A 24,687-nucleotide genomic window follows, 5' to 3' on the forward strand; every position below is an offset into this window, starting at 1 on the left:
CTTATACTGGATATAGCCACCACTTTCTTGGGGGAACATCCTTCCTGTTTTCTTCCTATACATGCATATTATTTTAAAATTAAAAAATGGCCTTCATTTATCTCTCTCATTGGGGAAAGAAATCTTACTTTACTGTTCCCATAGATCTGATTACATATTTGATAAGTAACTATAAAGAGCATATGAATTAATAGTTAAACAATATCTCAGAGAGAGCTAAACAAATTCAAAGTATTTTCTACTGTAGGTACATCATGTTGTAACTACACTTTATGTTTTTTAGCCTGCCTCCTTTGGTGTTATGAATGTTTAACCAACCACATTAAATGTAAGTTTCAAACTCTTTAAATCTTGTATTAGATATAGCAAGATCAATAAGTGATAGTTTGACTTATCATTTTCTGAATGAGTACAATTTCAAATAAATATTACTTAAACATCTGACAACTTAATTATACTCTGGTAAACAAGAATTTGCTGTAACTGTTTGTACACTTAAAACAGTTAAGTTTTTTTTTTTAAAAAAAAGACAATTTTAATACCTGTTGGAAGACTGTTATGTCCTGACTTTGTAACAGGAGATTCCTGTACCACGCTTCCACGATTACCCACAGCATTTGACATCCAATTATAAAAACTCACAGATGATGGCTCAGATAACAAAGGATGTTCAGACAACATGTCAGTGGCCACCGTATTTCCTAAAAACAAAGTTTACTGAGAATAAAATTATTATATACTGTAACACAGAAAAATGTTACTTATATACTTTCAGAAAGTCAGATGAAAATGTCTTTACAAATTTTTTTAAAGATTCCCTTTTCTTTTATTTATGCATATAGGTATTTTACGTGTGTCTGTACACAAAGTGCATGCAGTGCCTGTGGGAGCCAGAAGAGGGAGGGCATCAGGATTCACTGGAGCAGGAGTTAAGACAGTTGTCAGCAGCCATGTGGGTGCTGGGAACTGAACCCAGGTCTTCGCAGGAGCAGCTGGTGCTCTTAACGACTGAGCCATCTCTTCCCAGTATTGTTCAATTCTCACTTCATGAGGTAGATTCTAAGACATTAGTACAGAACTCATTTCTACTATCATAGGGTGATGATTCTACATTTCTTAGTCTCAGCATGTGTAGGTTAGCATTAGTCAGTACTTATTTGAAAACAAAAAAAATGAAGAGGTATGAAGATAAAGTTACAATTTTCTTCTAAAATATTTTTTCAAAAACAAAGTATACTAAAAGTATTAGTGATGCAACCAAAAAAAACTGCAAAGAATTTTTTTATTTTTAATTGTGTGTGTGTGTGTGTGTGTATGCACACACACATGAGTACAGTTGTGTGTAGAGTGCAGAGGTATGACCTGGATCCACAGGAGCTAGATACCTGTTCTTGTTAGGGAGCTACTTTTCACAGCTGCACTACTTCTCTGAGGAGTGCCTTCCAGAAGGTTGTGCAGGCTTGGGAAGCTTCCGGTCAGATAGCTGAGAAGGCTTTCCTTCCTTGGACTCTCCTTTACTGGCATCCCAGCACGTCCAACATGCACTGGAGAATCTGTCGCAGTGTCTCCACTGGTGTAACTCAGAGAATGATATGGATGAATGCCCTACAAAACAAACACTTGATTTTTTTTTGGCATATGTAAAATAACTCCTGATAATTACAACATCTATGACTGTTGCTATTGCTGCTAGCTATCCTACCCTTTAATACAGTGATTATATCTACTACAATTATTGAGTCTCAAATGTAAAAACGCATTTTTTATAACTGTAGTACAATATTGAGGACTACAAATCATATTTGAGTATATCCCTTTAAGTATTTTAACAATGAATTATTAATCAGTTTCTACAGCTGAACAAGAGTCAAAAAACAGCATCTCAAACAGAATACAGGAAATAAAATGCTGGTAAATATGTAAGTCAATAATATACTATTTATGTGCTTTAAAAACACTGTGGTGGTTTGAATAAGAATAGCCCCCATAGGCTCACAGTTTTGAATGTTTGTTCTAGACTTTGTGTGACTGGGAAGGACTAGGAGGTGTGGCTTTGTTGGAGAAGGTGTGTTGGGGGTGGCTTTGAGGTTTCAAAAGCCTATGCCATTCCCAGTTAGCTCTCTCTTTCTTTCTGCCTCACATGTAAGCTCTCAGCTACTGCTCCATTGCCATGTCTGCCTACCTGCCTGCTGCCACGCACCCCACAATGATGGTCATGAATTCTAACCTTTTGAAACTGTAAGTCCCCATTTAAATGCTTTATTTTAAAAGTTAGCTTAATGTTTCTACATCTACAACAGTAGAAAAGTCACTCACTTACACACACACACACACACACACACTGACAACTAAATTGTTATCAATCCATTTAACTTCAGTGACATTCACAGCTGCACAAAGACCTACCCCCTTTTTGGAAAAGCTTTGTGGTAGGCATATTTTATTAGCTCTCTTATGTTGAATTCTTTTATGTCATATGCATTATTTTCCCATTTAGTGTTGCCAAGAGAAAGCTGTAGGATCTGTCTGATCAATTATGGTCACTTCTAAAATGAACAGTCATTGACATTGAAAGATTTTAACTTTTCACATATAACTGTCACACTGTCTCCCCAGAACAAGGATTGCCATATAACAATATTCTAATATTGTATGAGAATGACTGTATTCTTATATCTTCACCTATAAATTAAAAGTTTTAGTATTATAATCTCATAGATAAAAATAGAAATGTCATTTTGTTTTATACTTTTTATAAGAGAATATATCTTCATATGTGTATATATATTTTTGTGACATATTTTATGCCTTTACCCATTTTTTAAACTCCATTTTAGTATCTTGTCTTTTTCTTAGTGATTAGGAAAAACTTCTGATGTTGTTTATTTGGGAGCCCTTTTTATGTGTATTTTTATAATTTTTATTTAGAAATTTAATAATTTAATGTCAAAACTATTTTGTGATTACAAATCTACATGCAGACTTTGAGTAAAAGTAAACTTATTAACTAGCATTTTCAGTTCTTAGAAAAGCACACTAACAACCAAAAAAACCATAACAATGTAAAATATCAGATTCACTTATCATGTCTTAACTAAGTTATTTTTCACCACAATCTTTCAAAGGAGTTTGCTGTCAAAATCCCTACCTTATAAATAAAGATGCACAGTTCAGTCAGTAATTTTTCAAGTTGCAGAGCAGGATTAAAATAAAGTTATTGCTCCATATGCTAGTCTACTCACCTTGTTATATTGTTCCTTTCATCAAACATTCTTTAAATTTGTTAAAACAATGGAGTATACATTAAGATCATAATTTGTAAAAACCCAACCTAAGGTTTGTAATCAACAATATAGCCTAAAAGGTTTCTACTAAAACTGAAATGACTAGATTATCAACATTTTGAATATTGAATTTTCTTACATATAATATTCAATAAGATAAAAGAACACAAAGGTTTAGTAGTCTTTAAGTATTAAATATTGATGATAAAATTTTCAGGGAAATATATACATTAAAAGATATTAGCCAAGGGGGCTGGAGAGAGGGCTCGGAGCCTAAGAGCATTGGCAGCTCTTCCAGAGGTCCTGAGTTCCATTCCCAGCAACCACGTAATGGTTCACAACAATCTTTCATGAGATCTGGTACCTCTTCTGGCACAGAGGTGTACATGCAGGAGGAGTGTATGCATTAAAAAAAAAAGTTATTAGCCAAATTAATTTCAACATACACTATTGGAACATTTAGAGTAGACATCTAATATATTTAATATTGAAATCAAAAAATCAAGTTGATGATGTAAGTTTTAAACTCTGAATAAAACCAGCAATACTGTACCTTTATTTTTAATGCAGAGTCACTATGGGTATGAGTTTTAGAAAGCTTCCTCATTATTTCTGCTCCAGTGACAGGTCCAGAGCTCCCAGGTGGTGGCCGGTTAGCTGTTCCTTCTAGAAGCATTGTGTGTTCACTGATTGTGGCTAAAATGATTAAATACGAGTTTTATATATATATTTGACCACACATTTTGAAAAAAAAAATCAACCAACATCCTGATCTGTATAATTACAATCCATATTTATAAGCTGAAAAATATAAATTTTTAAATTTTTTTATTTTTGTTTTCTTACTTCCAACTTTAATCTGAGTTTACACTATCCACTGATATAGTGACCAAGACCCAACTCAATTACTCTCAAGAATATCCAGAGCGGCACAAATGAATACAGGTACCAGAAGTAACTAGAAAGGAAAAACCTAATTCAAGCTCTGTGCTTAATACATTCTGGATAATAAGCAATAAAATTTAGGCAACCTTTTATAATGGATTTATTAAAAGTAAATTTTTTAAAATTAAGCTATATCAAAGTGCTAATTTTGGGGTTACCCTTTTCCCCTACTTTTAATTCTTTGTCAAAACAGTGTAAGACAATCTATCATCATAATAAAAAAATTAACCTTTGGCAAAAAGTTAAAATACAAACATACATTTGAAAAGCATCCACCGTGTTCAGATGCAACACATTTTATTTACAGAACTGCATGCTCAGCTCAGGCTTCCAAATTTACTTAAAGATCACATACATAACAGGTAGTAGATACAATTTGGTTAAAAACAGATGGGGCAGATACAATGTTAAAAGACAGGTCTTTATAAGTTTGCTATAAAAGCTGTCTCTACTGTACAGATCATCAGTATACTGTATCTCACAAACCCAAATCATAAAACTTGTTCAATGAAAAGATTCCAAAGTTATTCTGAATGTAGGTTTATAAAACTGCATAGTTAAACCACAGCATTTTCAAATTTGAGACAAAAATTATTAAAATTAATACCATGTGACCAACTATGTACAGCTAGGATTTGCTTCTATTAATAATTTGCTAATAGCTATAGGAAAAAGGTCTTGATTGATATCCTTATAGAGGCGCATTATCCATATGAAACTATTCCTACAAGATGCACATACCCAATATGCCCCACATCCCCCAAACACGCACATAGTGATTATACTGAGGAAAGAAATGTACTCTAAATTTACCTGCATCAAACTCAAATTCTGCACCATCAGCACTGGTATCACTTTGAAGACCACCTCCATTATCCAGGCCAAGTCCATCTTCATGCTCCTGGTCCATAGCAGCTGGAGGTTTCAGTGGCTGAGCTGGTCGGTGTAAGTTAACTACTTTAAAGGCAGGTGTCACCACAATGAACTTCATCCACTGCCGTGCCAAAGCAACTAATCCTTTCTTTAAGGTTACCAATGCAGGAAGCCCATCACTCTGCAATAACAATGAAAAACTTACTTAAATCTCAAAATACACACTTAGAGAAGAAACTAAAATTTAGAATTTAGATAATTTGTTCAACAATACTCAGTATTTCAAGATGATAATAAAACCTTCCACAGGAGCACTGGACTGAGCTCCCAAGGTCCAAATGAAGAGCAGAAGGAGGGAGAACATGAGCAAGGAAGTCAGGACCACAAGGGGTGCGTCCACCCACGGAGATGGTGGGGCTGACCTAATGGGAGCTCACCAAGGCCAGCTGGACTGGGACTGATGGAGCATGTGATCAAACCAGACTCTCTGAATGTGGCTGACAATGAGGGCTGACTGAGAAGCCAAGAACAATGTCACTGGGTTTTGATTCTACTGCATGGACTGGCTTTGTGGAAGTCTAGTCTGTTTGGATGCTCACCTTCCTAGACCTGTATGGATGTGGGAGGACCTTGGACTTCCCACAGGGCAGGGAACCCTGGCTGTTCTTAGGACTGGAGAGGGAGGGTGAGGGGAAAGGGGAGTGGGGAGAGGGGAGGGAAATGAGAGGAGGGGAGGATGTGGAAATTTTTAATAAATAAACAATAAATAAATAAATAAATAAATCTTCTATAGCTACACATACATTGAGACTGTCCCTTGAGGGATTATGGACTTCAAAAATTTGGGTTCCATTGTAGGAATGTATTTGGAAAGGGGCAAAATCTTTAAGAGGGGATCTAGTGGCAATTGCTGATGACAGTGGCATCAGAATTCATTACAGCAGTTTTGGTGAGACCTGGAGAGTCTGTACATGGGCTTTTATTAAAGAGCAAGGCCACCACTTCACCAGCTTCTGGCGTCCTGACTTGGCACATGATCTTTGATGTCTTGATGACCTCTCTCTCTCTCTCTCTCTCTCTCTCTCTCTCTCTCTCTCACACACACACACACACACACACACACACACACACACACACACCGTGAAGCCACTATTAAGGAATTATAGTCCTCACCAGATCACACTGATCCTTTGTGGGATACCAGTCCCACGTATCTGATTAAAGTAATAAAAAATAGACTGATACAGCACTCCAACTCTAAACACAGCATTGCATATATAAGGCACTAAGACTGCTTCAGGTGAATATGACACTAAACACTGGAGACAAAGCTGTTGTTTTGTTTAAAGAACCATTTAATAGATTTTATTATTTTGGCCCAAATGAAGACTCAAAATTTGTTCTCAGCTATTTAGATGATTCACTAAGATAAAAAGAAATAAAATTATTCACTGCAAAGATTAGCAATCTATCAAGTATCTCTACTATTTAAATGTTAAAATGAATTGCTACAAATTAAATGCTGCGTATAAAAGGATTTGTAACTATCTTGAAAGTCAACAATGAAGATGGCTACAAGAAACTTTAGCTTCTTTCCTATTTTTGCTGTAGCCTAAAAAGAAAACTGTAAATTCTTCCCAATTCATTTTCTGCAATTCCTCACACTGACATAGATGGCCAAAGAACTCCATTTATAACTGGGTGGGAAGTCACACCCACTTTCTGAGAACATCAGGCCCTCTTTTTCCTGTCCAGTCACAGTGCCATCTGTACCTCTTCCTTTCACATTTTGTAGAGCATCCCCTCAGAGCTAATGCCTCAAGTCTCTCTGTTCTAGTTTCTCTTACCACAACTAGGATAGGCATGTCAGGCTTACAATGTACAATTTTGTCTTCAACTCCCAGAAAGGTGAAAGTGCTATTTCAGGCTTAGATATAAACATCTTTTTAAAACCTATCACTTATCATAGATTCTTTACACGCCTGGTGAAAGGTATGGCTGGCCATGAACAGTACTGATACATAGGTGCCTAATTTGGCTAAATATTGTTGCACATGCTCTACTACCCAGAAGCCTAGAGGAGACAAGCAATGCTCTCAAACTTCTAAAATCCCAATCCCAACTTGCCATTTGCTTTTCTTAGGGTGAGGATGAGTTGTTGAATTATATAGTCTCCCCTCTATGATTAAGCACTCTTTACTTTATTAAACCATTATGACTCTAGAGATTATTTCCTGACTTGAAACTTATGCTTTCAGTTTTCAATATACAACTGTCTCAGTTCTTCTATCTTCTATCCCTTCTTAGTACTCCACCTAGCTTTATTCAACCTCTCTAACCTTCTTAAAGTTTTTCAGAATTCCGTCTTTGACCATTTCTCATAATCTATCAGGCTGAGAAATCTTATCCATGTTGACAGCTTCTACTGACACCTTTAAATAGGTCACTCGGAGAGTGTTAATCAGAGCACAATGTTATCTACTGACCTGTATTTCTAACCAAATTTCTCAACCTGTCCATCAGTACTATTGATACAGAATAACAGTTTCCTTAAAGCTAGTACTTACCAATCAGGTGTGATGGCACATGCCTTTAACCCCCAACACTCAGGAGGCAGAGAGAGGTGGATCTCTGAGAGTTTGCGGGCAGCCTGCTCTATAAATCAAGCTTCAGGATCTACACAAAGAAACCCTATCTCAACAAACAAAAAATTTAAAATACTAACCATTGTGGCATCATCAATGATAGAGTAATTTGCTTGGTGGAGGTAGTGGTGTAAAATATTACACAGTAAACATGAAGGATTTTCTTGGAGAAAGCGAGCAACTTTTGTAAGTCTATTGTATTTACTTCTTAAAGGGAAATGTACACTTTTATTCTGAAAATCAAACAAAAACAAAAGACTTAGAACAAATGTAGAAGAGATCCTAAAATCAAAAATATCTAGTAATTAATAACCTGTAGACCTGGTACCTTCCACTATTATGGAAGTGAATCATTTTCAGTAATCAAGCATGTCTGATCCCTTATATGATTAAAAGACACACCTCTAATGCTTCTGTCATTATGCATCCCATAACAGCACAAATTCTCAAGGTTCCCTCAGTCTCTAATTTGTTTAAAGATGACTTGAGTTGATCAATGGGAACAAGCCATGCACCAACAGCTGGGGTTGCAGTGCTTAAAAGGTTCAGCTGCCTTTTAAAATAAATAAAAAAAATTATAAGATCAAACTTTATCAAATTTTCAAACAATCATCTATATCTATAGCATTTACTATTATTTTACTCAGGCAATATTTTTCTTTCTAGTCACTAACAAGTTATGAACCTATAAATAAGAAATGGAGATGGAAAGGAAAAAGGGGCAAACATGTCTGAAATGAAGAATAAAACAAAAGTTTTCAGACAGCAACACAAGTAAATACAGCTAAAATACTAGGGAAGAATTTGGGCTAAGTAGAGAATATACAATGTCTAAAGAAAGTATCCAACGAGAAAGATAGGAGGAATAGCCATTTTAGCACCCATAGAATATTAGACATGTCAGAAAATATTTCAGTAAGTACATGAAACAGAATAGCATGCTGTCTAACATAAGGACAAACTGTCAATGGACAAAACTACACTTTGAAATTTTTTACCTAGAAAATGCATGTGTGGGAGATCTCACATTGGTGGGAGCTGCAAAACTAAACCAAATTTCTTTAATAGTCAATTTCATGCTACATGAGTCTGGAGGTGGTGGCATTAGAGGTAGATCTTTTTTCAAATCATCAGATTCAACTCCTTCATCCTACATATAAAAAAAAAGGCAACAACTTAAATATGTATTGATTCTGCAGAACCACAACACAGGCTTAATAGCACTTTAAACACAAAACTTTTTCATTCATCAGGCTAACAGAGTACACCTTTACACAAACCCTTGATCTGTAGCTACTGCTCAAAGTAGCCTTCTGCTTAGGATCTCAACCCAGGTCCTCCATCCGGCTTGCAGCAAGACAGCAAATGCCTTTGCTTGCTAAGTCATCTTACTAGACCCAATATACTTTTCTTTGTGAAAGAAATCTAAACCTAGGGTCCTAGATATTCAGGAGGCTGAAACAAGAGAATCTTTTAAAAGCCCAGGATGTCAATACTAGTTTAGGCAACATAGCAAGACTATCCTGAAAAACAGAAACAAAACAGCAACAACAAAAAGAAACCTCGATGGCTGGGGAGGCAGCTAAGCGGTATAGTTAACTCTTGCAAAGCATGTTACAATGTCCTGAACTTAATCCTCAGCATTACAAAACATAATAAATAAATTTGAAGCACTGATTTTCTCAAGGAGCTATGAGCCAGGCACTGGGTATAAAAACACAGAACCTGACATCTGAACAGAGCAGGGAGACTTGTGCATTACTACTGCAGCAATGTGCACGGTCAAGCAAATGATGGTATATTGAACTGTCTCTGGAGTCATGGCATACTTAAACATGCATAAATGTCATGGCATGGTTTAGGAGTTCTGTGAAAGAAGCATGGCAAAGTGTTACTACATAATAGAACTAGCAATGCATCAGAGAACAGACAAACACAGGAGGAAATTGGTGCCACAAATACAACTTCCAGGGAACACCCACATTTGAAGAGAAACAATTCCACAAAGAAACAGGAAAAGAAAACACAACACTTGGATAAATTGTTATAAAATCCACATAGGTGGGGCTGTGGTGGTATACGCCTTTAATCCCAGCATTTGGGAGGCTGAGGCAAGCGGATCTCTGTGAGTTCCATCGAGGCCAGCCTGATTTACAAGAGCTAGTTCCAGGACAGGCTCCAAAGCTACAGAGAAATCCCATGTGGGAGGGTGGGGGGGGGGGGAGAATAAAAGAGAAGGGGAGGGGAGGAAATGGGAGAGGAAGGGAGGGGAGCGGAGGGGAGGGGAGGGAATCCACATAGTACAGGATCTGGGAGAAAGGCCCTTAAAATTCTTTGAAAGGAGGCTGAAGAGCAGTCAAAAGCATCAGTTGGGGGTGGGCTCTGTTTCCAGTCCCCACAAGGTGGCTCACAACTGTGTTTCTACAGGGGAATGGAGGTGGTGGTGACAGAAAAATCTCAGGACACCCCAAGACCAGCCAACCTGGTTTCCACAGCATTGAGGAAACCTGTCTCAGATAGAAGGTGACAGTTGACATCCAAAGGTTGTCTCTGATCTCACATGTAGGCTATGACATGTCTATACCCACACACTCACATCTGTTTCTCATACACAGAGAAACACAAAGAATTATCAGGAAATGGGGTTCAGAGGTGAATATAACCATGACTACTAGATGCCCACAATCTATTTCTCAATGAAAGGGTGTTTTCTTAAGCTTTTATTTTTGTATACTCTCAGAAGTGTATGTATATTTGTGTATATATTCACTAAATTCTTCCTTGAACTAGATACTTGAGTAAAGTTTTTCATATATAATATTGTTTTAATGTTCAAAATTCTATAAAGCCAATGGCATTACTTACTACACTATTACTTCTTAAAAAAAAAAAACAGGAAAAGCTAAAATCCTTGTTTGTCCAAGGTCATCAAGCAGTTAGTGACCCAACCTCCACAATACAGAATTTTAAATACTTTTGTTGTTATCATATTCATAACAATTAGATTCTAATACATTAAAAATAATAAATTGAATATAAGGCATTACTTAAAATGCTATTAAAAAAGCAGATAACAAAAATATTTATTATCCACATAAAATATCACAAATAACAAGTATTAAAATGACTTTTAAAATAATAAAAACCTAATTAATTAATCAAACTTACTTTCCTTAATTTCTATAAATTCATTTATTTAACAAATTTTTATTAAACGAATAACATAAATTGAGTATTGTGCTAAATAATACTATAGTGGTCAGGAATATGCATCATAGATATATATTTCTATACCTAACTGTACTCTAGCTATGGTATATTCAGCAAAATGTAACAACTCTCAAAAAGGAAACGACAAGGAGATACGTTCTAGAAATAGATTCTGAATTGATTGTGTAGTTCCCTAATTCCAAACTACTAGTATCATTAGAAATTCACCAACTTGTTCATCTGAGACTGAGTTTCCATTTATGTCAGAGGAAGGACTGGTTCGGTCACACGGAAGGTTATCATCAGAGACATCAGTGTTGTAGCCGCTGCCCGTAGGAGAGTCAGAAGAATTGTTGGATGTCAGCACTCCACCCCTTTCTGTGACAGTAGTCTCACCCATAATTCCAAAACTGTTATATAAAACTGCCCCAGATTGTCTTCCTCCTATAAAAATGAAGGGAGTTATCTGTTAGAAAAAGAGGGGATATGTATTTTACTGCTGTACTATAAAATACCTGTATATAACTTCATCAAGACCATGTTTTTCCTCACTAGCCTAAGAGAGCTATGCATGACTGACTCACTAGTATTTCAAGTTATTGTGTAACGTCAGACTAAACTTGGAAGTCTTATTACAACTCAACTTTCCTATCTTAAAGCATTATTCATAACCACATGACTTACTCTCTTCCTTTCCTCCCCTCCTATCTTATATAAGAAACAAGTATAAATAAGTAGTTTTCAGTAGATGAAGAATTTACATAAAATATTTACTTCTTATATGGCAAAGCTCTAAACTCTGAAAAGAATGGGACACTCCAGTGAACTCAGAAATTTTTAAATCCTGCTGTTCTGTGAGGTCTCAAGGTTTGGAAAAGAGAAACTGTCTATCTAGCTGCGGAAGGAAATAATACTGGTATAACTGGGATAGCTATCCACCTCTTGTAGGTAATATCAGACATCACAATTTTTGCTGTATTATATTGATTAAGGTTGCTACAAGTAACAACATTAAATACATTTCAGCAATGTGGGACTGAACTGTACCCACTTCAGCAGACAGGGTTAAAAAAAAAAAAAAAAAAAAAAAGCTTACCTTTTATAGTTAAATTTTCAAGTCCACATTCAAACATTATCCAGCCCCATTTTTCTTGACTGGGACCTATCCGTGTTACATCTGGGATAGCGTGCTGATCTGTCTCATCTACAAAAGTAAATTCATCCAATTCTTCAAGAGTAAATAAAACTTTGGACTTCTCAAAGGGAATGGCAGTGATGGCACAGGTCCCGATGTCTATTATTGAGAGAGCACAATGAACTGTTTTTTAAAAAAAGAATACAGATTTTAATATTTAAGAAGATAAATCAATCATAATGGTTATCCTAAAAAGGAGTATTAATTAGCATTCTAAAATGACAAAAAAATAAAAACACTTTTAAAAAAATGCTACCTACAATAATGTAAAGAAATTCCAGATTAACAATGAATTTATCAATTTATTTTAAAAAAAAATCAGAGTATCCAGTCAATAAAGGTAACAAATTCATACATAATCCAGCTTTGTGGTAAAGTACTTTAAAACAACAAAATTACTTCAATTATGTGACCTGAGGAAAAACATTATTTCCTAGGAAAAGTGTAACTTTTACTAAAAGACTACTTTACACTAACATTTTATATAATTGTAATATACTAAACATTGCCATGAATCTACTGCTTACAGATGCAATGAAGTAAAATGTACCCTCATTTCCCAAACTTTTATGATTATTTAATTACTTGCATTTCTATTTAAATCTCTTGAACTTACTTTTATGGGTATAAGGTAAGAAACTTACTTAATTTCCTAAGTAATCTACTGCTATAGATATGAAAGCATACCTAACAGAAAGCACTGCAGTCAGAAACCTACCTCATCTCTGTGGCTATCAAATGCCATGAAACTGAGAATCGCAAGCATATGTATAAACAGTGGGTTTCAAGTTACATAATGTAATGCTTATGTTCTGGCATAATACATAAGCGCAAATTGATCACCACTGCAATCTACAGAAAATTTAAAACTCAAACTACTATTTTGCCCCAATTTTGGGACTATAGTTAGTACGTAGTTATAAAAAAAAAAAACTCTTCAAAGGCTCAGGTCGGATGCTGTGACTTTATACACAGGGTGATGAAATAAGCCCTTTGCTGAATACTTTAATGACAGCTTGACACAAGCTAAAGTCATCTGAAAGGAGGGAACCTCAATTAATTAATTAAATTAATTAAATTAAACCTCAATTAATTAAATGTCTCTACAAGACTGAGTTGTAGGCAAGCCATGAAGAACAAGCCAGTAAGCATCACTCCTCCACAGCTTCTAATCAGCTCCCGCCTCCAGGTTCCAGCCCTGCCTGAGTGTCCTGTTCTGGCTTCCTTTGATGATGGACTGTGATGTGAAAGAGTAAACCAAATAAACCCTTCTTTCCCTAACCTTCTTTTTCATCAAGGTATTTCATCGCAGTCATAGAAACCCTAACTAAGACAAACCCTCAGTCAGGCAGAACAGTTACACTAACCTAGAACATAGACAGGAATCATGACACCTACAGAACCCACAAGAAAGGGAAAAGATTCATAAAATCATTTGTTCATTTGGGATTCGTTGTATGCCCAACATACAGATTTTGGGAGACTAACAAACAAAGTTTATGAAATTCAATCTCATATTCTGATATTTTTTAAATTTCTAAAAGGCACTAGAGTTCCAAAAACAAACAAACACAATTTTAAAAACACATAAAAACCACTGAAATGGTATGTAACAGTTCTACTTTTCTCTTTCAGCTTTTTAGGGATATTAAAGAAAAAACTTACTCTAGATTAATATTATAATTAGTTCTTTTTAATAATCCTCACAATTTTCATTTTTAAAAAGCACTACATATGATGTTCTCTGTTCTATGAGCAAAAAATAGAAATTAAAAGAAAAAAAATTCTAATTTGGGTCCTAAAACCTACTTTGCTTTCCACTCTACACACAATATAAGTATGGAATAGTTAAATACTTCATATGTGGAAGCCTTTCTCTTTAAGGAATACCTTTCTCTTCCTTACAAAGTCAAATTGCTGCACTATTCATAGGAAAATATTCTATTTTGGAAAATTATACATTTACAAATGCCAAAGAAACACAAATATTTTGAAGCCTACCTGTAGTATCAAGACCTCTAAGTTGCCCATGGACTCGATGGATATTCAACTTGGCAGCAATTTCTTTGCCTTTCTCTGCTCCAGCATTTGATCTAAGTGACCCAGAAGACTGTGGCTGCATCTTGCTGGCATGAACATATCTCTCAAAATTTGATGTTTTACTAGGGTCTACATTATTTGAAGCCTCTTCAACCACACCTCTTAATGAAAAAAGAAAAAAACACAATGGTTAACATTTAAATAATGTAGTCCAATAAAAACATTTAACTAAGTTTTTTAAAAAGAGCAACTAAATTAAATTAAACCAATAATAATATTACCTAAGTGTTTCTTAAAAACAATTAAGAACAATTAAGATAATTAATGTTTTTAACATCAAACAAATACTCATGGCTTACATTATTAAAATCTTTTTACCTGTTCATACGAACTTGCGTAGCAATTCTGTCAAAACACAAAGCCACCAGGGAAACATGAGTCACACTTCTACTAGGAACTGTAGCTGGAGATTCTTCCACTGAGGCTTGTAACAAGCATAAGTTAACCTAACACACAAATGTCACAGATTTCAGAACTGAAAAATTAAAAAGCATATTGTATACCAAATCACAAATACAAATAAAAAAAGAACCTAATAATAATATAGAGACATATCTGAGGGTAATGAAGAAGAAACTACTAAGTTCTCAAAAGAGCCATAATTCCTGCTAAGATATGTTCACTAGTGCAAACAATAGTGGTAAAAACATTATGCGAGTAATCAACACTTTCTAATTGAATTTTTTTTAGATCCTTCAAGACCAGTCTGTGCTGCCCAAGTATTTGTGGATGAGTATTCTTCCACTGGAGTGTGGTTGACTACGCTTTTAAAGAAAAATACAGATAAGTTTCTGTTTGTAGTATATGGCAATAAAGAAACTCACAACTTGTCAATATGTAGAGAGTTAGAGTACTCATTCAGAAATAGAACATTTTTGTCTCGCCCTCATCCTCAAGTCCCAGGAATCAGTGAGAAAAAAAAGGGAGGAGAGATGTTAAGAGCCAAAAGTGGTGGATAACTGCTGTGAAACTTTTTTTTTAGATATGAGCAGACATTGCACAAAACTAACAAAGGATATGAGTTTATGCACAAGACAAGCTAACCCTAGCATTTATGATACTGGCAGGTACTCTGCACACTACTGGAGAAAGGCAATCATCAATATTTCTAGGCAACTTACAACAATGATATGCCTGCAAGATGAATTGTTGCAATGGTGGTACAAATGTTATGGGAGTAACCAATCACTTTCTCATTGAATTTAAAGCCCACTCCATGAGACAGAACCCATACCCAATAATGTTAACAGGACCAAGAACCTGATCTAGATAAGGATACTAGACAGACAGACTACTAGATAAGGACTAGTCATGGGACTACGAGAAACCCTACTATTATTCTGCTAAAGGAACATTGCAATCAAATACCTCCTAATAGCATATTGCTATGTCCATAAATTGGAGCTTCAAAAGGAAAAATGATTCCTAATGACAAATTGTTAATCCCATATATCAGTGCTTAACCCCCTCTCAGAGAAGCTTCTTGACAGTGATTAACATGGAAACCTGCAACTGGACAATGTGTAAAGAGTCAAGAGATTTTGGAGCACAAGGTTCTAAATGGGATATCTTCAAAGAACCCTTTCTCTCAAGGATCTATGCGAAAGAGAAAGTGGAAAGATTATAAGAGTCAGAGCTGATGACTTACTCCAAGGAAACTTGGTCTTCCAGACACAGCAGGACTGATGGATATATGAACTCACAGTAGCAGCAAGCATAAGACCACCCATACAAATAAGAGTCAGATATAACTAACACTAAGAAGGGGAAGGGAATATGAGCCCCTACCCATAACCAAAAGCTGTCTACAACTGACATCCATTGGCAAAGGAAAAACCTGTTTTCTAAAATGAAGTTTCACTAGGTATATTAACCATATATTAGGTCAGGCTCCATGCACAGTAGTTGGCCAAAACAAAAATGAACTTAATGGTGTGGTTATGGACTTTCTGTTTCATTTTGCTTTGGTTAGGTATTTTTTTACTTTTTGTATTTTGCTTGTTTATTTTGAAATCCATTTTGTTTTTTGTTTGTTTTCAAATGCTTGTTTATATATATACACACATATATATGTATGTATATATATATATATGTATGTGTGTATGTATATATATATATATATATCTTAAAAAGAGAAAGAAAAAAGCATGAATTGGGTAGGTAGGGTGGTGGAGAGCAATCTAGGATAAATTAGGGAAGCAAAAAATATGATCAAAATATACAAATGAAAAAGATTTTTCCAGTAAAAAAAAAAAAACACTAAGAAACAACAACAACAACAAAGAAATCAAACTAGCCAAAATCCCAGCGTAAATAGGGGCTCAACAAAATCCTAACCCTAATTTGACAGGTTCAAGTTAACTGACGGCTGCCATGGGAGAGTCAGCTTTCAAGAATATAACCCCTTATAGTTGTGAACACAATGACAGAACTAACTGTTGGCTCAGTGGGTTTAGAAAAAGAAAACACATGAAATCTGGAAGAAAAGGTGGTAGTGCAGAATGGAGAGGAGTTCAAGGAGAAGGAATTGAGGAGGACTTGATTAAAACGCAGTATATGCATGCATGCATGAAATTCTCAAACCAAAAAAAGCCACAATTTAATTTTTATTGAATATGAAACATTTTACTAAATACTTACTAAGAGTCTGCTCTAGTAAGCTACTTATAATATAGTAAATGTACATTAGATCATCAAGGAAAAGGAATATATTATTTGATACTGCAAAGTATTTGACTAATATTCCCTTTGAAAGTAAAAGAAAAACATATCAAATATGTTCTCCTATATCAGGGAAATGTTTCTGAAAAGCTTATTACCTTTGGTATGCTCACATTAGCCTGCAGACCTTTAATTGTCACATTATCTTGCTTTGTTGTAACATTTGTCTGAATTTGTCCCTGGTTAGTTGTTCCTATCACAGGATGCTCAGTTTTTGTTCCTCGAACATCTTGCTTAGGGGACAACTGAAAGGATTGAGTAGGAATTATTCTCCAGACATTTCGTAGGTTATATAACATCCACACAGCCATGATTATTCACTATATTGCTACACCTCCCCCAGTCTACGTGACATCAACTATCCTAAAACTCAATCTTGAAATTCAAGCAAAAGCTGGCAAATAGACCAGCTTGTCATTCTGAAAAAATACTATACAATAAAATTAAATCCACCTATGGAGAAACAAAGATGGCAACAGTATATTTTTATAATAAGTTGTTGTTGTTGTATTAATTTTAGGCAAACTGAACTCAACAGTCTTGAAGGCTGACTTTATTTCTGCCAACTGGCTCCTTGTTGACTGGGAATAATTCAAATTTCCTTTTTTAATACTGCTCTTACTGCTCTACCCTAACTAACTGAATGTAGCACATGAAAGGCCAACATAGGAGGAGTAATAATGGGTTCACCAGAAATACTCAGGCTCACTTTCACATCTACTTGGTACTAATTTACATATGATATAGATAAACTTGAGAATCAAAAGAGAATCATCAAAAGAGCACCACATTGTGACTGCTAAGCAACTGGTGTCACAGCCAGGATAACAGCAGAAGTGCCACAGGAGAGAGTTACTCCAGTCACTGAGGTGAACAAGAAACAACACAAAAATAAAAGGAAGTTAAAAATATGTGTACTTTTGGTTCTTAAAGCACTAAAATATTAATTCTAAAGAATGTTTATCACAGGGATGGAGAAATGCTCAGCATTTATGGACATATACTGCTCTTTCTGAGTATCACAAATTTAAAACAAAATAAATCTTAAAATTGTTCTCACCACTTAAGGACAGGGCTTGTTTAAAAAGATTTAGAACTAAGCTATTTTCAAAATAGAAGAAAAAAAAAATAAAGCTGTGATTTTTAAGTAGAACTACTTAATCCACAGTAGTTATTTGTGGTACATTTCAATTGAACTTATTGATAAAATTTGATACATTCAAGTTTTTCAAGTTGGCATATTCTGACACATGGTGAATATTCAACTTGCTATGCCCATTGAATCAAAAACTTCTTACATTTTCTGAGAAGGTAGTCTTACTATTTTGGACAGCTTCTCTAAGGACTTTGGTGTGAAGATCATCTACAATTGCAGCTGGGTGCCGGGTACTAGCACAGTGAACCATAGCTTCAATATATCTGATGAAAGAAAAAGATCAATGAAAAATTAAAATTTCATTTACTATTATGACCTATTTTACCAGACAGTGAAACTTACCACCGTCTGAATATTTACAATTCTTCAATACAGAAATGCAAAATCCTCAATTATATCTTTAGAAATTCTACAGGGAAAATATTACTGAAATTTTTAGGCCTACCATCACTCCCAAAACCCTGAGATTGGGTAGGAACATTTGCCCCCACCACAAACAATGTTCAACATTTTCTACAGACTTCTACCTTACACTAATATCTGAAACTTAGTTTTTTAATTTATTCTTACCTGATATACAAAAACATTAGGATTGTACATACTAACAAATTACTATGCAGATACTACGAATCTAATTTATTAAAGGTGAAAATTTTAAAAATCCCTTCTTCTGTGCACACCAGAGCTTCTAACTGTAACTCAGTACTAGTCAATCAACATTCCTCTGCCCCTTCTCTCTCCAACTGGACTCTGGTAATCACTATTTTACCATTAAAATTCAGAGACTAAACTGTTTCAGATTCATATGAAGAAATGATGTAAAATTTGTCTCTGCCTGGCTTATTAGATTTAACCTATTGACATTCAGTTCCATTAACATTGTCACAAATTACAGGATTCAATTGTCTTATGGCTAAACAGTATTCCACAATGCAAATGTAACAAATTCTGTCAGTTAGTGGATATGGGTCATTTCCATCTTAGTTACCGTACAGAGTGTTGGTGCATATGGAAGGAAGATGTTTCTTCAACATACTACTTTCATTTTCTTTGCATATACACCCACTAGTAGGGTTGCTGAATCACAGTAGTGTTGTCTTTTGCTTGTGAGGAACCTCAATATAGAGCTGTATTAACCTACATTTCCATAAACAATGGTCATTCTTGCTGGGGTGAGGAAATATCTCACTATAGTTTTAACTGGCATTTCCTCAGGGATTAATAATTTTTTCATAATCCTGTTGGCATTTATACATCAATACTGAGAAATGTCCTCTTAGGTCTACTATCTATATTTAATTTTTTATTTAATTTTTTAAAATATTGCTAATAGTGATTTTTGGTATTCCTAATATATTCTAAATATCCATCTTTTGTCAAATGTTTGATATATCTCCCATTCTGTGAAGAATGTCTCCAGTCTGCTAAAACTTAATTTGTTGTAATACCATTTATCTACTTTATTTACTTATCTATCTATTTATTTAGCTATGATTTCACCACACACACACAAACCCCACAAGTAAAGAATTCTTGTACATTTTAATGTCCTAATCTCTCCACTGTCCATTTTGTGTGTGGGAGGGGTAGTTTAACATTACAGGTATTCTACTTAGGTTGTTAATACATTCTCAGTCGGTAGTTTTGTTTTCTGAGACAGGGTCTTGTTTGAAGTTACCCACATTGGCATCGAGCTCATGATTCTCCTTCAGTCTCCCAAGTGCTGTGCACAAAGACATATGCCACCATACCTGGCTTCTGAGTTATTTTTAAACCAGTAAGTCTCCTAGACAACTTTCTATATTCTTCATTAGTATGATATTTTACAAGAATCTTGACAATTTATCAGAGAAAACTATGTACTCCAGTAAAAGGAGTATTTTCATGAAAACTGGTCCTGAGTCTTTTCTGAACTTCTTTATTTTTACACAAGTTGCATTCTAATTTGTTTCACTTTGGCTTTTACTTGTGTCAATTGTATCTCCTTAAATAGACTACTCAGACCTCACAGGACAGAATAACTATTATTTTCCCTTTATCTCTTCAATTAACTAGGAAGAATATGAAATAATTACTTCACAAGCATTTGATCATTTTATGCTTGTTAGTCCAAATTTAAAAGAAAATATATTGTAACTATTATAACACTGACAATATATTTACCCTGTATTTTTACTCAAAACAACTAATTAATAAACTCTTAAATGAACACTATCACATTTTCACATATCGTATAAAATATGTCACTTTATAAAGCAGTAGTTCTATTTTTAGACAAATACCTGTCTAAGGCTTCAGCCACCAGTGGAGTCAGAACAACATCAACAGTTCCTTTTACTTCAACAATGGCTGTTGTCTTGGTCTGAGCAACAGGCTGGTCCAGAGTCCACTCTTCTGTTAATGTTTCATCATCTGTATTATCAATAATTTTCTTGTCTAATGGAGTATATGGTGTGCTGTACAGTTTAACCAGAAAAGCAAATATTTAAAAGAATATAAACAATAAGTTAGAGCTTCCTTAAAGTACATAAACATTTTAATTACATTTATCTCAATGAAAAAATCTCACAGACTAATATTTCACATCTAAACACTTTCCAAAAGCAGGGCAAATGAGGTACTAAAATGCAAAATAGCCAAAGATGTCAATTATATCACATAACAAAAAAATATTTTTTATATTTGTTTACGTGATAGTCCTGTCCTAAAATGTGCAAACATATTATTTATCTACTCCTACACAAAAATTATTTGAGGTAATTTATTCTTAAAGTAGGCCTAAAATCAAGTACAAAATGGTTATTACTCAGAATAAACTCTACTAATCTCATAATCAAAAAGGACTATGACTCTGAGCTTTAAAAATGCAATTTTAAGGCACCTCTAGTCCTAGCTGCTTGAAGACTAAGGCAGGAAGATTCCTTTAGCCCCAGAATTCAAGGGCATGCTGGGTAACATAGTAAGAGGCTGTGTCTAAAAATTAAAATAAGATTATAAACTCTTACTTTGAAGTTGATCCTGAAAGTTGCATCCCTCTGTCTAGCAAAGAATTAGCAGTGAGTCCCTGTTTGATGACCTAGAATAGAAAAAATGCTATTTATAGTCTAAAATTTTAATTATTTCTTCTTATGATAAGCAATATTTGTGAATATTCAAAGTAACCTTGCTATTGTAATCTTAACATATTCAATATAAATATTTAACAGAAAATATCCAATGAATAACTGTAGACGGAAGTTTCTGTCCTGCCTGTTACCACAGCCATTCAATCCCAACAAAATACACGGAGGCTTATATTAATTATAAACTGTTTGGCCTATTAGCTTAGACTTATTATTAACTAGCTCTTACAATTTAAATTAATTCATAATTCTTATCTATGTTTAGACATGTGGCTTGGTACCATTTCTCAGTGCAGCATTTTCATCTTGCTTCCTCTGCATCTGGGTGGCATCTGCAGACTGAGCCTTTCCTCTTCCCAGAATTCTCCTAGTCTTGTCGCCCCACCTATACTTCCTGCCTGGCTACTGGCCAATCAATGTTTTATTAAACCAAAAAGAGTGACAAATCTTTATAGGGTACAACATCAAGTAACTTCGTACTTTATTCAAGTAAGTGACAGAGTTGTGAGGGTGGAATGAGAGAAAGACATGACTGAAACAGGAATTTCAAATGTCTTTCCTCCATGAGTTCTTTTTGACACCTAGTTAGTTCTTTCTGAAGCTGATTTCCGTCTTCTCCTAGTATAACTACAAGACACAATGAACCATCAACCACACACATGAAAGTCTAGATGACCATTGTCTTTGCCTGTAATCCAGAGGCCCTAAGTCTGATTCTCATCTTCAATGATTCCTCCTTCTTCAATTTTCAGTTAAAATACTATGCCCTGGGCTGGGGAAAAATACTTGCTACATGATCTGAGTTTGTGTCCCTAGTACCCACGTAATAAGATGGGCTTGGAAGCTTGTGCCTACACAGCCCGAATAATGAGTGTAGTGGAAGACAGATAGATCCTGGGAGTTCAATGGTCAACTAGTCTATCCAAAAAGGCAATCTCCAAGTTGAGTGAGACGTCTACCCTCAAAAATAAGGTGAAGAAAAATGTAATACACACATACACACACAAAAATGATTAGCAAACACTGTTCACTAGGTCCTCAGACTTTATATACCTTTAACATCATAAAACTTTGTCTTATAGTACATTGTTTAAAGATAAGAATTTTCACACTGGCTATTATCACTAAATATAGTTTGAAATGTTTCTGATTTTTCTAAAGTCATTTAAGAAACCACATTAAATTATAATAGTTCAATCATTAACTGAGTTGAACTGAAAATACCAGAAGCTATAGACCAACAGAAAATTATTCCTAATCATTATTCAAATAATTCCAAAATCTTATTTTTTAAATCTTTTAATTATGTATATATTATATGCATATGATAAGTATATTATATGCATATATAAGTATATCTATGACTGTGTGTATGTGTGCATGAGTAAGGTGATTGTGAAGGTCAAAAGAGACCTGAATCCCCAAGAGCTGGAGTTACAGGTGGTTCTGAGTCAACCATGGGTGCTGAAAATAGAAATCTAGTCCTCTAGAAGAATATTATGCACTCTTAACCAGTAAGGCATCTCTCTAGTCTCCAAAATCTTACTTTTGTTTTTTTTTGTTTTTTGAGACAGGGTTTCTTTGTAGCTTTGGAGCCTATCCTGAAACTAGCTCTTGTAGACCAGGCTGGCCTCGAACTCAAAGAGATCTGCCTGCCTCTATCTCCCAAGTGCTGAGATTAAAGGCGTGTGTCACCATCACCCAGCCCAAATTCTTATTTTTAAAACACAGGAAATATGAACTCACAGAGGAGATTTGATCCTAATCTTAGGAGTACTGGAAATGTAGATTAGCCTACATATTACTTTACTACACTAACAATATGAAACCTTAAGCCATTTTCAATTCAATTCGTTTAAATTTATAACACTCACAAAAAAAACCTGTAACCTAACTGTTAAAAAGAGTCATTTACAACAGAAAGTCTATATTTTAGAAAGATAGCTAAAATGACTCAGTAGTTCTGAAAACTTTACTATATAAGTATGTTAATAGGAAATAATGATTTGATTTGTACCTTAAATGTCGGAACAGAAAGTTGTTCAAATGATGATGAGCTTTCTTCACTGGTTGGAGTATCTAGGTCAAGAGGGCGATGCAATGAGGACTTGGAGGTTCTTTTGTTGGTAGGATGTTTAACAGACCAGTTAATTACCTGAAACTGAGTAAGGTAAGTCTGATAGCAATTCATCACAGGCTGTTGAGACGTGATCTGCTCACTCTCTCCTGTTTTCTCACCTTCCACAACGTACAGATGTTCTATGACTTCATCTTCACCACCTAATGCAGAAACAAAGGAAGCCTGCGAAGGATGAGTTTTGAATGGAAGAGTTCGGGGGTCTGTAATGCTTTCTCCATGAACAGTAAGTGGTCCTTCTACACTGTGATATATGGAACCCCTACTGTAGTCAATCTGTTGCATTTGCTTTTTCTTCTTTTTTCTACCAGGGTAAGTTCCAGGACCTTCATCACTGCTAATGGGCTCAAACTCTTCAGCTGCAGAGAAGTAGGCTTCACTATCAGCCATTGACATACTGGAATCCATTGACCGATACTGATGAAATGAATTAGAGTCAGCTGATGGTGTGTATGGGAATGAACCAAAACTTCTCCTCTGTTTTGGTGAGTCTAGCACATTCTCATCACTTCGAGAGACATCACTACTAAACTGGACTCCAACTGTAACAGGCTGTTTGTCTCCATAAAAAGCAGCAGTGAGGCTCTTAGTACTACCAAGTCGGGTGGAACACACAGAGGCTTGCCGCTTCAAAGGAGATCGAAGAGGAGACTGTCCTACTGACTTGTCTTGGGTGTTAGGAGATACAGGACTGGTTCCTGAAATTTCTGTAGGAATACTAAAACAGAGAGGAAAATTGTTTTGATTTTCAGCCCACACACAATTTAAACATAAATTACTTATAAAATCAGTTTAGTAATTTTGATCTTTTTACAAATAAAACAAAATCTAGAATTATATGTAATATTGGTTTAAAACAGCAAAATATTACATGAGTTCATATTCCCCATAAAGCTAAAAAAAGAAAAAAATAGAACCATAAAACAAAAACAAAGCATCTTAAAAATTTAAAGAAGACAAGGAACAATAGCACATTTATAGGGTTTTTATTCCCACATCTTCTAAAAGCTTATCCAGCATTAGACACTTAACAGTGTTTGTTAAAGTCAAGGGAAGGAGAGGACTAGAGAGATGGAGCAGGGTTTAAGAGTGCTTTCTGCTCTTGCAGAGGATCTGGCACCCCCTTGAGAGCTAACAACTGCCTATGACTCAACTTTCAGAGGACTTTGTACCCTTTTCTGAACTCCAGGGGCTACTATACAGATGGGTACAAACAGAATTACACAGGCAAACATATACACATACATACATATATTTATACACACACACACACCTGCCCACTCTATCAGCTGTGTGCCT

At 35.1% G+C, this 24,687-nt stretch overlaps 1 protein-coding gene across 10 annotated transcripts in view; it reads right to left on the reverse strand.

Moving 5' to 3' along the window:
* Bltp1 (bridge-like lipid transfer protein family member 1) overlaps positions 1 to 24,687 on the reverse strand; it is a 182,171-nt gene that overhangs the window by 86,316 nt on the left and 71,168 nt on the right. For all 10 annotated transcript variants that reach the window (XM_085682396.2, XM_085682395.2, XM_085682390.2 and 7 more), the window contains exons 29-44: positions 23,269 to 24,106; positions 21,135 to 21,205; positions 20,412 to 20,585; positions 18,272 to 18,392; positions 17,072 to 17,218; positions 14,571 to 14,698; positions 14,154 to 14,353; positions 12,054 to 12,251; positions 11,190 to 11,401; positions 8,746 to 8,897; positions 8,150 to 8,300; positions 7,828 to 7,980; positions 5,043 to 5,283; positions 3,838 to 3,980; positions 1,386 to 1,605; positions 543 to 701 (exon numbers count right to left, since the gene is read on the reverse strand). In XM_085682396.2, the coding sequence (XP_085538522.2) occupies positions 543 to 701; positions 1,386 to 1,605; positions 3,838 to 3,980; positions 5,043 to 5,283; positions 7,828 to 7,980; positions 8,150 to 8,300; positions 8,746 to 8,897; positions 11,190 to 11,401; positions 12,054 to 12,251; positions 14,154 to 14,353; positions 14,571 to 14,698; positions 17,072 to 17,218; positions 18,272 to 18,392; positions 20,412 to 20,585; positions 21,135 to 21,205; positions 23,269 to 24,106 (3,308 nt within the window). The remainder of the gene's footprint in view (positions 1 to 542; positions 702 to 1,385; positions 1,606 to 3,837; positions 3,981 to 5,042; positions 5,284 to 7,827; positions 7,981 to 8,149; positions 8,301 to 8,745; positions 8,898 to 11,189; positions 11,402 to 12,053; positions 12,252 to 14,153; positions 14,354 to 14,570; positions 14,699 to 17,071; positions 17,219 to 18,271; positions 18,393 to 20,411; positions 20,586 to 21,134; positions 21,206 to 23,268; positions 24,107 to 24,687) is intronic.

Source organism: Myodes glareolus, chromosome 20 (assembly GCF_982192425.1).
Source record: "Myodes glareolus chromosome 20, mMyoGla1.1, whole genome shotgun sequence".
NCBI classification, from domain to species: domain Eukaryota; kingdom Metazoa; phylum Chordata; class Mammalia; order Rodentia; family Cricetidae; genus Myodes; species Myodes glareolus.